The 15193-nt window shown below is 39.9% G+C and overlaps 1 protein-coding gene across 2 annotated transcripts; it reads right to left on the bottom strand.

Annotated features, from left to right (window-relative positions):
- Positions 1 to 598: 598 nt before the first annotated feature.
- On the bottom strand, positions 599 to 14898 carry lurap1 (leucine rich adaptor protein 1). 2 transcript variants are annotated; one of them, XM_028588094.1, is made up of 3 exons: positions 14673 to 14898; positions 14184 to 14532; positions 599 to 2980 (listed from the first exon to the last, which is right to left on the bottom strand). In XM_028588094.1, exons 2-3 carry the CDS (start codon positions 14394 to 14396, stop codon positions 2117 to 2119), a joined length of 1077 nt encoding a protein of 358 aa, XP_028443895.1. In that variant the 5' UTR covers positions 14397 to 14532; positions 14673 to 14898; the 3' UTR covers positions 599 to 2116. The 2 variants fall into 2 exon arrangements, with proteins under 2 accessions (XP_028443895.1, XP_028443894.1); XM_028588093.1 differs by having other exon boundaries at positions 14184 to 14898.
- Between the last annotated feature and the right edge of the window lie 295 nt (positions 14899 to 15193).

Below are 15193 nucleotides of genomic sequence, written 5' to 3'. Positions count from 1 at the left end.
TGTTTAAATTGCACACTGTCCCTTACAAATAAAATTGAAATTGAAATGGACTGTTTGCTAAACCCCTCTCCAGGACTAAAACACGACAGACTTGTCAAGCTTTGGATTTCTCTAAAAATGTAAGGGCTGGATCATACATTGTGTTTATTCCATTATTCCAATATTGTAAACTCACTCCTCATTATCAGTTTTTCAAAAGGTCATGTAAGGTAGGAGAGAGGGTAAGCCAAACCTTTTATCACAAGGAGCTTTTTTTTGACGAGGTAAACTGTAGCATACAAAGTTGTGTACCGATTGTGTAACAGGTTCCTCATTCGTTTATCAAATGTGTCGCTCTACCCCTGCAGCATCAACATGACTAACTGCAGACCGGTAGGAGCAGAAGTAACGCTGTGATGAATGAGCTGAAAATGGTTCAAAACTTTTGGGACTCATCTATTCTTATCTGAACCTGAAAGGCCAGCTGTGCTAAGGCAGGAAGTCAGCATCTCTCTCTCTCTCTCTCTCTCTCTCTCTCTCTCTCTCTCTCTCTCTCACACAAACAAACACACACACACACACACACACACACACACACACACACACACACACACACACACACACACACACACACATACACCTTTTCTTGTCAGTAGTCTTGGAATCTCCAGGCTGCTTATGTAAGCCACAAGAAAGGCTTCAAGAAATATTGCTTTTCTTTTCTGATTGTTTTAGGTCTTCAACACATCTCTCGTGATTTAACCAATAAAGCTCTCAGCACAGGGCATGCAATATCCACCCAGCCAACATAATACATTTGCCAGTCAACACTTACATAGCGAGAGCACACAAACTGGTTGGTCTAGTCATTTGTATACGCAAGCAAGAGAGTCAAAAAACTCAGATTATCAAAACAGCAGTGCAGTCATCTCAAAAGGGAAAAGTACAGGCATATCATACGTAGTTAAGGTTTACACCAATCAGGCACAACATCTGCTTAGAAAAAACGTACACGGGGTACCATAACGTATGGAAAGAAAAAATAATATTCAGCCATATTCAGTATTTGCCTACAACCAGCCACGACTGCTACCTGATGCACACTGTAGCTGTATTGCGATTCAGTGAATATACAAGACTGCAGATGGTTGGTTAAGCACTGAAGGTATTTAGCTCCACAATGACACAAATGCTAACAGTGGGTACGTTATTTTTCAATGAGGGAAACTTTTACTAACCTCAGTCCTCTGTCTTCTATTTTAACATCTTCTATTGGTTCAGGCAACTACGAGTTTGGGGGAGAAACACTCACATATTTTATCAAAAAGTCTTTAATGTTATATTTTGCTAATACTTTATCAAGTAATACTGTCTATAACCATTAAGTGTTCAGTTATATTGTCTTAGACAAAGGTTTCATGTAATAAATTTAATTTGTGACTCAAACATAATGGTTTGATAGGGGAACTATCTTTGGTCTTATACTAACTTAAATGCAGTACAATCGGCTCTATCAGTGCTGTTTGTAGTGGCGTTAAAGGTCCATTACAGGGTGTATGAAGTAAAGAGACCCCAAAACAATATTCTTTACGGGGAGATCTTTGTTGTGCCTCTGGGGTTTTAATTATAGACTGAGTGTAATAAGAGAAACTGATCTAATGGGAATTTATTTTTGCTTAATAAAGTAAAATTAGAATTAAAATCTTCTCATTTACATTGGTTAATGTAGCATGTCAAGCAATCTGAAATCATGTTTCAGCTCTCCATCAGATCATCTCACTGTGCTTTAGAAAAGAAAAGAAAAGAAATCAGGGAATAGAAAGAAAGACCCTGAGACACAGGATTTTAAAATTGATTTGTGTGAGGCAGCCCAGTTTGGCTAAAAAAGGGTCTATATCCTGAAATGTGCATCCATCTTAATACTGACATCAATGTTTTATAGAAAGTTAGTGCAGTCACAGGACAGAAAAAAAGTTATTCTTAGTCTTTCAAACCCAGTGTCTTCCAACAAGGAAAGCTTCACTATGTGCATGTCAGACCAGCAGTTCACTCTTCTTCTACCCTTCAGTGATCTGGTCTTTGATGTTACAGAGGGAGTGTTCAATAGTGGCTTTAGTCTCCTCTGTTATTAACCTCCTTACAAAAACGTCACATCTTCTTGCGACTGCACCCATCGCCAGTGCGCGTCATACTCCAGATGCATTTTTCCGTTCATTTTGCAAGTATCCAAGTCGATCTTTCCATTTTTGTAAGGTTTGAGTTTGGGGCTCTGGCCGGTTCCCAGTTTCTCGTTGAGGCTGAGGCGGGTTGGGCTGCCTGTTTGTGTCATTGCTTTCTCCAGGACACCATTAGCCTTGATGGCTTGTGTCTGGGTATTGTCCTTAGAAACAGGACTTCCTTTACCCCTCTCTGAAGCCTTCGTCCAGACCGGAGCGTCTTGCTTGGGGCCTTCAGACTTGGCTTGGGGAGAGCTGACAGGAACAGCTGGTTTCCCAGTCCCAGTATTAGCACTGGTACCCCCTGTCCCTGGTCCACCTTTCACCTCCATCCCATTTCCAACCCCAGTTCCATTTTCATTTGGCCCAGCACGAATCCCACTTCCAGACCCAGTTCCAGATCTCACCCCTACCCCAGCTCCTGTGACCCCAGGGCCTCCCCCTGTCCGGCCCCCAGCGGTAGCCTCTGAGACCAGCGGCGTGGTGGAGCAGATGACTGACTCCGAGCTGGAGGGGCAGTACTCATCCATGTCATCCGCCAGGGTGTCCAGGTAGCTGCCGATGGAGATGTTGTCCAGCTTGTCATTGGGGTCCTGCAGGCTGCTCCAGGAGCCTCTCCAGGAGGTGTCGGGGCCCTCGCCCAGGCTGTACTGGCTGCTGGTTAGGCTGCTGCAGCGGCTCGTCAGCGTGCTGCGCTCCTCCAGCAACCATTTCACTGCCTCAATGCCTTCATGGACCGCCAGCAACTGCTGCAAGATCTTGACGTCCACAGAACGCAAGTGAGCCTGTGGAGAAATAAAAAAGGAGATGTGAATGAAGGTACAAAGTTGATGACTATTTTCATTGCGTTCATGTTTTGATAATTTGCAATAGGAAAGCAAAAGTTCTATATGAGAACCAGACAAACTATAAACCTGGGAACCACCAGGAGTCTGCATATATTTATTTTAAGCATTCAGCTTTGGCACACACCAATAATAAATGGTAAATTAAAATACTTGAATATTTATTTAGTTATGATATAATTATTAAAGTAATGATTAACTTGACTGGTGTCTGATTAATCATTGGTGTCTGGCAGAGATTGGTGTCTGGTGTCTTCTAATGTGTGTGTGTGTGTGTGTGTGTGTGTGTGTGTGTGTGTGTGTGTGTGTGTGTGTGTAGGTGGTTGAAAAAGCCAAACGATGAATAAAAGGAAAAAGATGGCTGCGGCCATGGAAAATTCCTCCCCAGAATACATTAGCAGAGGTCTGCGGTGAAGTGCAGGGCCAAGGGGTGATATATGGCACAGACATTCAAAGATGCAGTCCTCTCTGCAGATAACAAGTCTCTTTCAAAGCTTAAGCCTTTAGTCTTTTAGTATCTCAGTTTTCTAACACGTAATAATGCTTTTCTTTATTACTTTTTCTGTCTCTCTCTGATACTTGCGAAAATGTGGTAGAATAGGTGGTCAAAAACTGCATGTAGCAATGTTAGGTAGAAGTGCAGGGACATTAAGTCCTTTGCTGTCTGACCTTTAGGAGTCTTTGTATACTGCTCATTTCCTATATATACTATAGAAAGAAAGGTATTGATTCTTTCAAACTGCCAAAGTATTCATCTCTTGGTCCTGCATAATGTTAGCATCAATAGCCATGCCTCCAGTGGGGCGATGCATCATTGTAGAATTAGTCTGTATGGCATTTCTGTCATGATTCTCAAAAAAAACCTCTCCCTGCCATCCCGAGATTCCTTCATCTACAAGGAAAAGTGTGCATGTACAGAGAAAAACATGTCTCATACATAACCTTTTAGGCATAGAGGTGGCTGACCTTTGTTTAAACCACCGCTGGCTGTAGAAACTACTTAAGCACCTTCAGTGTATTCCCCTCATCTTTGTCAGTATCAGGCCCACTGTAGTTAAATACTGAAGATGGGTGATTTAGATCAGTGGTTTCGAAATTGTGGGTTGGAAGCCCCAAAAGATAAAACTGAGAAGTCACATAAATCTAAATTATATTTGTTTTTCTTCCTTTCTTCTATTTTTTTGTGTTTTTGTGTGACCTATTGTATACTTTCACATTTTTAGGCCTCTATAAATCATTCAAATGATACGATCAGAGAAGTAAAATCCCCTTTTGGTCCACATTCAGGCCATAAGCTTTGATGAGGGGTTACAAGCAGCTTCATTTCTAGGAGTCAAAGGCCTCAAAGGTTGGGAACCATCTGTTTAGATAATACTCCATGCTTACGTTGAATATAGGCGGGTTGCCCCTGTTACGTGCAGCCCACTATGATATGGGCCTACATCATTAACTCAACCACTGTTACTCAGTCCGATTGCCTTGAAATCTTTAAATGGGTTGTTTATGTGATTTGTGAGGACATTGGTTTACCAAAACCTAAACCATAACCGCTATATGCTTAACCCAAACCTTACCAAAGCATGACTTTAATCTGAACCAAAACCAAAGTTTTAATCCATAAATGCAAAGATGGTCAAGCGTGTGGGGACCAGCTTTTTGTCCTCATATGGGAGTAGAGTCCCCACAAGACAAAAAAACAACTTTTTCAGGCTACACCTCAACACCCCGTGCTAGCGCTTAACTACCATCCCACTATAGCTCTCTGAACACACGTTTAGCAGTTTATTGGGGAGATTTGCACTTTCAACGTGTTTGTTTTGAGTTTGAATGCACTTATTTGGACAAAAGCATCTGCCAAATGAATATATATATATATATATATATATATATATATATATATATATATATATATATATATATATATATATATATATATATATATATATATATATATATATATATATATATACATATAATATGTGACTGTGTAAAAAGATGTGACCCCACATCATCTAAGATGCAGAAAAGACATCTGGAACAACTAAGATGAAGAAGAATGGTGGTCAATGTGGTGCAGATCTGTGTGCGTGTGTGCGTGCGTGGCTGTAAACTGGCTGGTGTCCCGAGGCACAGTCAGACTGAGCGCCTAAAGAGGGTGGCAGTAAAAGTAGCTCCATGTCTGTCAGCGCTGAGGTAGCACAATGCTAACGAAGCTGTCTGTGCTCACTCTGCTGCTGAGTTGTCTGACAACATAGAGCCACTAAATTCATTCTTCTTTAGTCGGAAGGCTGCCTTTTATTGAATAATCTCGATTGATGTGTATCCTAGGGCTGCACAATATATTGTTTTTATCGTCATTGCGATATCAACTAGCGCAATAAACACATCGCAAAAGGCTGCGACATATCGCGAAAGACACTCCAATATTTTTTGTGTTAGTTGAAAGAAAATATCAGTAGAAAACCGCACTTTAAAATGTGACGGTCATTCTTTTTTCAGTGTTGCCTTTTATATTCAATTCACTGTTTTCACTGAATTTGATCAATAGAAGAACGTTGGAAATTATTTCCTTTAATTTGTCATTAGTAAACATGAATGTAAAAGGAAATGATGATACAAGTAGAGTTAAATAAAAAATAAATAAATAATCTGCAACTATATTGATAATTAATGCTTTAAGTCATTTTTAAAGCAAAACATTACACAACAAAACACTAATCAAGCAAACAATTAGTAGTCACAGTCCTGGATATAGATTTGTTTTCCTGAAACATATGGCATATACTGTAGAAAATGCACATAATCCTACTACATTTTCCCAGAAAGAGCAGTTTCAGTGAATAAATGTAGAATAACAAGCAGAAATGTAACCAAAATCCAGATCTAAAATGCAGCATTGCTTTTGGTCTTATTACCGTAAATGCTTTCATCTTTAGAATTAGTTTATTTAGTTTTTGTGATTATTCTAGAAATCAACATTGTACAATACAAAGATATCACATTCTGTTAAATAAAAATGTGCAAATAAGTCCTTCATGCAAATTGTGTTTTCATTCATTCATAATTTTTTCATTAAAAATGCCTACATGTCTATCATTTTGCCAACAGTGGAATCCGTCCAGTTTACATACACACCAGCTGTGTCTTACATTGTGTGTTATGCTGCTGTTCCAGCAGGAAATTATTTCATCTTTTTATTATTTCCGAATTGATTACAGCCTTTAATTATACGATGAAGTCAAATGGACTTAGTATAGAAAGGACCCACTTGAATGAAAAAAGTCAAACTGGGGCCAAAAGCTTTTTAGGTGAGTCCAGTCAGCCAGATGAGAGCAGGGAGCCCAGGACTTCCGCAGCCTTGAGGACTGAACACACACATTAATCATCTGTCATTTTTTTTCATTTTTGTGCCATCAGTATGTACGGCCAAACAGATTTCAGTTTTCCTGCTGAGGCGTGAGGCCAAGCACCATCAGGCTGATACATAGGATTCTGGAAAGTTAATGTTTCTGCCTTTGCACTGCAAACAATATTCAGAATTATTCTTTGTTTAAAATGAATCTGCTAAATGAGCGAGATTTCACTTGGCTCAGGATTTTTCTTAAATCAAATGACATTTAAATATTAACAGCGGAGTAATCCTCCTAAAAACTGTTTCATGACACCTTATTCTACAAAATTGAAAAAATGCTGAACTAAAGGTACTCTGAGTGATGTCACGCGTTTTTTAGGCTACAACATTTTTTGTCACCTGCAGCAAACCTCTCCTCACTAGTATCCGGTCCCCTGAACACACTGTAAAAAAACGCGGTCTCTGTAGACAGCCCAGGGTCCACTAACTGTACCACAAAAACATAACAAGGTGTTCCAGCGTTCAGCCAATAACCGACAAGAAGGATTTGGGGTGGGGGGAGGGGGGTTGTTAGTGTGTGGAAGCACGGAAGGGAGGGGGAGGGAACATCAACAAGAATAACGTCACCCAACATCGCATAGAGCAGTGGTTCCCAACCTTTTTTCCTTGGCGCCCCCCCTACTCATGTCTAAGAAAAGCTGAGCACATGATGTGATGCTGTGGCGGCAGGAAAAACAAGCCTACAACAAAATATATAGTTTTCATACAGACTTTTGTATACATTATATATTCTAGTGTATTATCATATTGTTTAACGTGTGCAAATATTTTTTTTTTACCTCAACCTCAAACCAGATAAAGACTTGCGCACCCCCTGTGATCTTTGCCGCCCCCCCTGGGGGTGCCCGGACCCCAGGTTGGGAACCACTGGCATAGAGCACCTTTACGTTACCATTGTTTTTCATAAGTCAAATAAGTCAGTCTATTGATCAAATAACTGATCAACTGGATGGTGATCAATGGCAGTTTAATAATAGTGTAACTGCAGTCATTTGCAAAGTTAAAAAAAAAAGTAACATCTTGTACAATGTGAAGATTTGTTCTTTAACTTTTGTATCACTTTTAAAATTAGTATGTATGGATATTTTGTTTAGTGTTTTTGATTATTGGTCAATCAAAATAAGTTGCTGGAAGACATCACTTTAGGATCTGCTTACAAGCATTTGCCATTATTTTTGACATTCAACAGACTAAACAATCAATTAATGTAATCCATACCAGTTGTATGTGTGCATTCACGCTGTCTCAGTGTAACACAGCTGAGCTTTAGGAAAAACCCTCAGCACAGAATACAAACACCAACAGGAGAAGGTGTCTGATGGTAACACTTCAGTGATCTCCTCTGCATGAGGGAATTTAACTGAAGGTGTGTTTCAGTCCCTGACTTTGACTGACCTATTTCTATCTCTGTCAAACTACAAAACACCGGTGAGACCCTGAATGTGCCACGACTGCCAACGCATCAGACGTACCTAAAACAGCTTTCACGCTGTACACTGTGAACATTGTTGGGTTTACTGTAGTAAACATTGTTGTTTACTATTGTGGATTTTTGGTGGACTTTGGTTTCCATTGTAGTTTTTTTGGGACATTTTCTTCTGTCAAAATTTTGGATTATGTGGCAGAGCAAATTGTGGTGTCATGTTTGGGATCAGAGGTTTGTACCTTGGTTTTATCCAGGCAGAGATGTTGATTAAATGGTTACACGAGACACAAACTGAGGCGACAGCTGCTGCAAAACTCTCAAATGTTTTAGATAAAAAGTATTAAGTGATTGTTATTTTTAACTATCAACATGTCATTTATCAAATTCTAAAGTGTGACAGTAGATGCTCTTTTATCTTTGCTGTTTTACTGTTCAAATGTGCCAAAAGTTATGAAATGCAGCTTTTTTTCCCCAAACAGAAGCCAAGTGTTATTTTTCAAATAAAACTTGGCCTGATACTAACTCTTATCTTAAAGAATTAAGGGGATACGATTTAGGTCTTATTTTTGTAGTTTGGGCCATCATTCATTCTAATCTGCAATAACATTCTTGACTTATTTACAACCAGTCTTGGCTGACCGCTTGTGTTTCTTGCCATCTGTCTTCGGGTGAGTGTTATGTTATCATAACCAAAATTGACAATGAAAATAAAACCCAACTTGTAATAAAACAGAATAATCCTTTCCATTCATTTTACATGTTATTGTAGACCAGCTTTTTTCCTTTTCGATATGCGAAAGGATCAGCAAGGTTAATCTAATCAGACAATCCTCTCTTTTGGGGGGAATGGTAAGTGTAAGAATGCATTTTCAATCATGTATTGACAGATTGAGTGTCACAACACAGCCATTCAGTCTTGAATTTCCCCTTGGGGATCAATAAAGTATCTATCTATCTATCTATCTATCTATCTATCTATCTATCTATCTATCTATCTATCTATCTATCTATCTGATACGGTACACAGCGATTACCAACCCAGTCTCACGCAAACTGCCGTGAGACCGTGTTGCGATAACATATGCACAGCTGAAGTGTGATCAGTGACGCAGACTCTCCCACGTGGGCGAAAACAGCTTCCCAATGTCACACAGCTACCTAACAGACTGCTGAATCACTGCCAGCAGGGACAGCACAAACACACTCGTTTTCTCGTACACCAGCACAAAAAAAGAACCTGTCTCTCTGCGCAGTCTCTCTCTCATGTCCTCTGGTGTCCCTGTCTGTCATTTCACCTTCCCAATCTAACTCTGCAGACATACAGTGTCCTTGCAGAGTCCCTACAGGCTCAAATGACAGAAGGTTGGCCCTGTCGCTCCGTGAACCTCCAACTGCTCCATCTGTCTACCTTCACCCCTGAATGATCTGTAAAATATCTACTCATCCTTGTATTTTGTCTAATTTTCTCTTTTGTGTTTCTTTATTTGACTGATCAAAGCATTGCATCTGTTTATTCTTCCCTCATTATCATCTTTCTCCGTCTCCTTGTTCTATTTGTCCCTTACAGACTACCCAGAAGACATGTTTTGGATCACAACATGCAGGATTTTTTTATTATTAAAACATATTTGGGAAAACAAATTAGGATATAAACATAATTTCTCAGAGACAGGGTTGAAAACTAAATGTTATGGGCGAATAAAGGAGCTCAGGTCCTTTGGCAATAATTTAATTAGACAAAGTCTTTGAGGCGATATGGCCAGTAGCTAGAAAGAAGACTGAGATTAAATAGACTAGATTTGGATTCCCTACAGCTCTGCTCTGCGCTCAACGCTGACTTTGCAATGTCATTTAACTGCCCAGAGGTGGAAGACAGCAGTAGAGAATGACAGCAAAAAGCTACAGAGAGAAAGAATCACAAGACAAGAAGAATGACGTACCCCGAGCAATAAAAAACACAGCATTCACCCTTTATGTCTCCCTTTGATAGCAGCGTTTGTGTGTGTGTGTGTGTGTGTGTGTGTGTGTGTGTGTGTGTGTGTGTGTGTGTGTATGTGTCTTTGTGTGGTTTTGTCTGTCTCCAGTAAATCTGTTTAGATCAGGAGAGTGTCTTCCATTAGACAGCTGGAAACATATATTTACAATATATAACAACAATATTTCTGTCAATTAAATGTTGATCAATCATGTGCAAACAAAACAGCCCCAAACAATTGCTCCATAGCACTGCTAGTGGAGAAAAACTCCACAGGGTAGCCATGCAAAGGGAAAGGCATTGTACAGCAGTTGCCTTATTTGTCGAAAAAAAACAAATTCAGTTTGACTCTTACTTAGTAACTCGGGCTGATGAATGAGTTTTTGTTATGTGAAGTTGACATAAAAGTTTAAATGTTTGTTCATGTCTAACATACACTATAAAGTGTACATTTTATGTGTACACTAACAGTTAACAAGAAGCAGAGCAACATTTCATTACTGGTGGTGACACAGTAGAGTAACAAATTGAGATGCACCGACTGACCGGCTGGTGACCGGAACTGGCCGATTTTGATGTGATCGGCCATGACCGGCGATTGGCCAGTCAGTCTGACATATGCTGATTTTATGCCGGTCAAATGCACTCGGGCGCCGCATGATTAACATCACGCAACATCAGCATCACACGTGTACAGGCAGGGTTTCCGCTATATGCATGTAGCAGCGGCGCACAGCCGCTCCATCAGCTGTTTACGAAATGTCATAAAGTCGTAATTATACACGGCTCTGCAAAGCAGTCTGCTCTACTGATGTCAGGCGAACAGTCAGCCGCTCTCTCTCCCCTCTGAGACTGAACAACTGGAACATGAAAAAACCGCAACAGACCACCAAATGAGACAAGAAGCTAACGTTAGCGAACGCTGTGGTCCCTCTGCCTCTGACGCCCCGCTGCAGGAGATGCTGTATTCCTCTGACACGCTGTACTAACGTTACTGTTTAAAACGCTTTCCAGGTTAGTGGGGATGCATACTGTAATCTTCCCTGAGCGTTTAGTTTTGTTGCTAAACTGTGTGTAAAATGAGTGGTGACGTTAAATCATCTGTTTCAGGTAACTGGACCGTAGGTACCGTCTATTTGCTGGATTGTTCCGAGGTAACCGTCGGTATAACGTTAGCAGATAAGCCTGTTGACAGCAACGGTATTGTTCATATTTATGCACAATGACAAATAAAGCAAACTTGCTAAAAAAGGAACAATACACTGTTTTCAGGTAGCTTTACTGTTGATGTTCAAACAGGCCTGTGTGTGTGTTTTGAGAAATAAATATATACTACAAGGCTATATTTATTTTATTTTTTATTTATAGGCCTATATTATTTTATTGCCATTACCTGTTTTCATACATACAAAAGTGTAGTTTGCTAAATATATCAGATTTCTTTAGTTGGATATTGGATGTGAAAAGAAGGAAATGGTTCTAACATTGCACTTTAGATGTGTGTGAATTTCCCACACCATGAGTAATTTATATAGTTCTATTTTATAGCGATCGATTATCTGTTAAAATCATTTTCTATGTTCTATGCAAAATGTAAAATGTTCTATTACAGAAAGAAATATTTGTGTGTGCTTTAAAGTGGTCAGAAAAAATGAAATCCGAATCGGTTATACTACACTACAGAGTATCGGCAGGTCAAACTCAATGAAAATATAATCGGTGCATGACAAATGACTGTGAAACACAACAGACACAAAACAGTGAGAAAAAAAACCCATACTGATTAATAATGTATGCAAAAGTGTGTCTGCAGTTTTTCATTAGATTAAAGTGCAATACTCTTCTTCTGCACTCCTATTACACCACACCACTCTCACAGATGAATGAAGCAGACACACACACACACATACATACACACACTGCTGGAAGTTTCATTCCCCTGCAGTCAGGAAGAGGCTTTTTATCACTTCTCTCTCAGTCCTCCCTCTTTTGCAGCAGACCTGATAAATGGCTGAAACTGTTAACAAATCAGTCTAGCTCTCTGCTCTCAACAGATTTAAAGAAACTCTCTGGATGCTTTGTGAATCCAAACTGGGTGCGTTGGTTGACTATATACTTAGGAACTGGCTGACATTGATCGACAACAGTTAATTTCTCTTTAAAGGTGCAATATGTAATACTGACAGCTAGTGTTTAAAATAGTTACTGTAATACAAATTCAAAATACTGGAGAGAGTCGTCTTCCCCGCCCCCTCCAAACCAGACTTGAAGTTCACGGGGGTTGCCAGGCTGAGACCGCAGCATCCACAATAATGTTGCTAGACGCTTGTCTCATAGCCAGACATTACTTCACAGCACATCAGAGTAGCTAACGTTAGATGCTGGCTATGTAGACAGTCATAAAAGCCCGTGCTCACGTGGAGCTCTGTACCCAACTGACAGACACACTTTTTTCGGCTTAGAATTAAGGTAGGAACCGCTAAAAACACAACAACCTTGCTGTCCTTTCCACCGGTTGGACAGACACACTTCCTAGGCTTAGAATTACGGTAAGAACCACTAAAAACACAACAACCTCGCCGTCCTCTGCACCTGACGGACAGACACTTCTTTGGCTTAGAATTCTGGTAGGAACCGCTAAAAATAACACAACCTTGCCGTCCTCTCCACCCGACTTAACACACTTTATTGGCTTAGAATTATGGCAACAATTGCTAAACACACTTCCAACTCACGGTCCTCTCTTCCCGATTTACAGCCCCCCTCTCTTGTCTTAAAATAACTCACCGTTGACGGATACAGCTGCTGAACAGGCTACAGACATTGCTAAGACACTGGAATGAAATAAGTTTATATTTCTAACACTTGACCAAACTGATAATGTGTTTAGGATGTTTGAATGTAACTGACATGTTTTGGAGCAACTCTCTCAGAAGACAGCTGGCTTTGTTTGGGAGTGTGGTGGCAGTGTTGCAACCATAAGAATGTATGACATACATGATCACAAAAGGGGAAACAAAACAACAGTAGAGTGGTGCATTGTTGCTACAGGCCTCCACTGTTTGGAGGAGAAGGGTCCATGTAAACAAGAAGTAAGAGAGCTATTTGTTTAATGGAACAAATTGACCACTGCTCAACAGGAAATAATCTGCTGTCAAAACAAAAGAACAAAACAAATTGTCTGGAGAAAAGAAAAAGTTCAATTGCAGTTCAATTCTACATGTGATAATCATTAAATATGTGAAACGTTTTTTTTTACATATGAATCAAACTAAAATATATTTCAATGGGATAAATAATGTAGCCTACCAATATATATCACACCAAAACTCAGAGCCTATAGTAAATAAAGTGTTGTCATACGTGAGAAAAAGTAATATTCACCATACAGACTACAGTATTGAAAATACCATACATTTGCTATTCAGTCCAACTGAATCAAAGCAAAAACATTGGTTAGTTTCAGAGAGTACCAATTAGAGTTAGACTGATGAATTGTCCAAGCCGATATTAGCTTATTGCAGACATTGTTATCGGTTTATATGTTGTTGGCCATAGGTAACAAGAAATTGCAGTATAGAAATGCCAAACTAGGTTGGAAGCAGTGTCACATTACGTAGTTTGTCCACCAGAGAGCACTGACAAGTTGACTTTGTAACTGTAATATGTCCTGCACCTATCTTGATCACAATTCTTTAAAACGAAATATAGGCCTATAAGAGATCAATATTATTGGTTTATATTATGTTCAAAAATAATAATTACAGCCAATGTAGGCCTATCATTATCGGTCATGTCTGGCACATTAACTAAACATTAAATATTGAGATCGTATGTATTGGTCTCAAATAACAATTTGGTAGTTATGGTTAATATGATTTAGCTTGCAGTCCTATCAAAAACAAATACTAATCTTGGTGTTTTTTTTTGGTACTGTAACTAAAACTGTTTTTGATGAATTCATCTAGCTAATACAATACTACTAATACAAATAGGCTACTACTTATCTTGCTTGTAGCCTACACCTATAGGCAATGACTGTGCTGCATAGTTTTCAACCATCTCTGAGTCATGATAAACTGATATGCTGATAAATGTTTAAATATTCACAACAGAGTCCAGTGGAGCAGAACTGGCTGGCTCAAATTCTCTTCTCAATCAATATTATATCTCAATGCTGTGGTGACTGACTTCATTAAATGCCACAACCTGGAAAACAAGAGTCTGCCACACGTACACATCATGCGCGCGCGCGACGCACACACACACACACACACACACACACACACACACACACACACACACACACACTCGACTGAAGCACTCTTACCATCTCCATCTTCAATTTCCTGATCTTTTCATCCAAACTCTTCTTCCCCGTGTCCTTACAGGTGTCGTGCGCGGTGGTCAGCTTGGCTTCTCCCCGGAGAGAGGACGCCTCTTCCCGCATCCACCTGAGCAAACCCTCGGGGGTCTTCCGGCCGATTTTCACCTCTATGTCTTTCAGATCTGGGATGGTCTCGCTGGCAGTGCCTTCATCCATCGTGTTCGTGTGTTTAAAGCGAAAAGAGCCGCAAGATTACGTCCTTTTTGTTTCTTGGAAATTGTTGCCTGTCAAGCTGCGAAAGTCACTTCCTATAGGATTGTATGGCATCCTATGCGACTCCAGCTGAGTTAGACTGCGCCAGGAGAGAAAAACACCTCAGCATCAACACAACACTGTGTGGTTATTCCAGCAGAATAATGCTTAGAGAAATTCTTAATTTAGCTGTATTGTCATCTCGTGTCAAAATAATAATGCCCGTATATTTAAACAAACCATTGATCATCAAGTGAAAGCAGAAAGAAAATCTTCTAATTCTCCGTTTGTATTAAGTGCTTCCTCCACAGCGGTAAATACAGCCTGATCTCCGAAGTGCAGTGCCCGGTGTATGAGCATTGCAGGCCGCTGATGTCTGGTTGGATTGGAGATTCCTACACTGAGCTACATTGCGCAGATTCCACCTGCATGACAGCGACCAGCAGCCGCAGAGTGGGAGAGGAGAGGAGAGGAGACCCCAGACTGTCAAGTCAGCTGAAATAACATCATAAAGCTTCCGATACGACTTTCAAAATAAAACACGCATAAAGGAACACGTAAGATTATTGTTGACTACCAAAATAAAACTTCTCCCGTCTGAACTGAACATACAGAGGTGGAATGTAACTAAGTAGCCTACGTTTATTTCAGCACAAAATCAAGTTAGGCTACTTATACAGTAATAAAGACCTACCCAGATAATGTACTTTTAAGTAAAAGTAGCAATTGTGTAGCCTAAGTTACAAGTAGGCTAAAAGTCC

This window comes from Perca flavescens, chromosome 9 (assembly GCF_004354835.1).
Source record: "Perca flavescens isolate YP-PL-M2 chromosome 9, PFLA_1.0, whole genome shotgun sequence".
NCBI lineage: Eukaryota > Metazoa > Chordata > Actinopteri > Perciformes > Percidae > Perca > Perca flavescens.
This window is presented reverse-complemented; position numbering and strand designations above follow the sequence as displayed.

Coding starts and splice junctions, on each gene's coding strand:
- lurap1 (XM_028588093.1), bottom strand. CDS start 14,396: ATGGATGAAGGCACTGCCAGCGAGACCATCCCAGATCTGAAAGACATA. Junction 2,981..14,183: donor GGAAATTGAAGATGGAGATG/GTAAGAGTGCTT, acceptor ATTTCTCCACAG/GCTCACTTGCGTTCTGTGGA.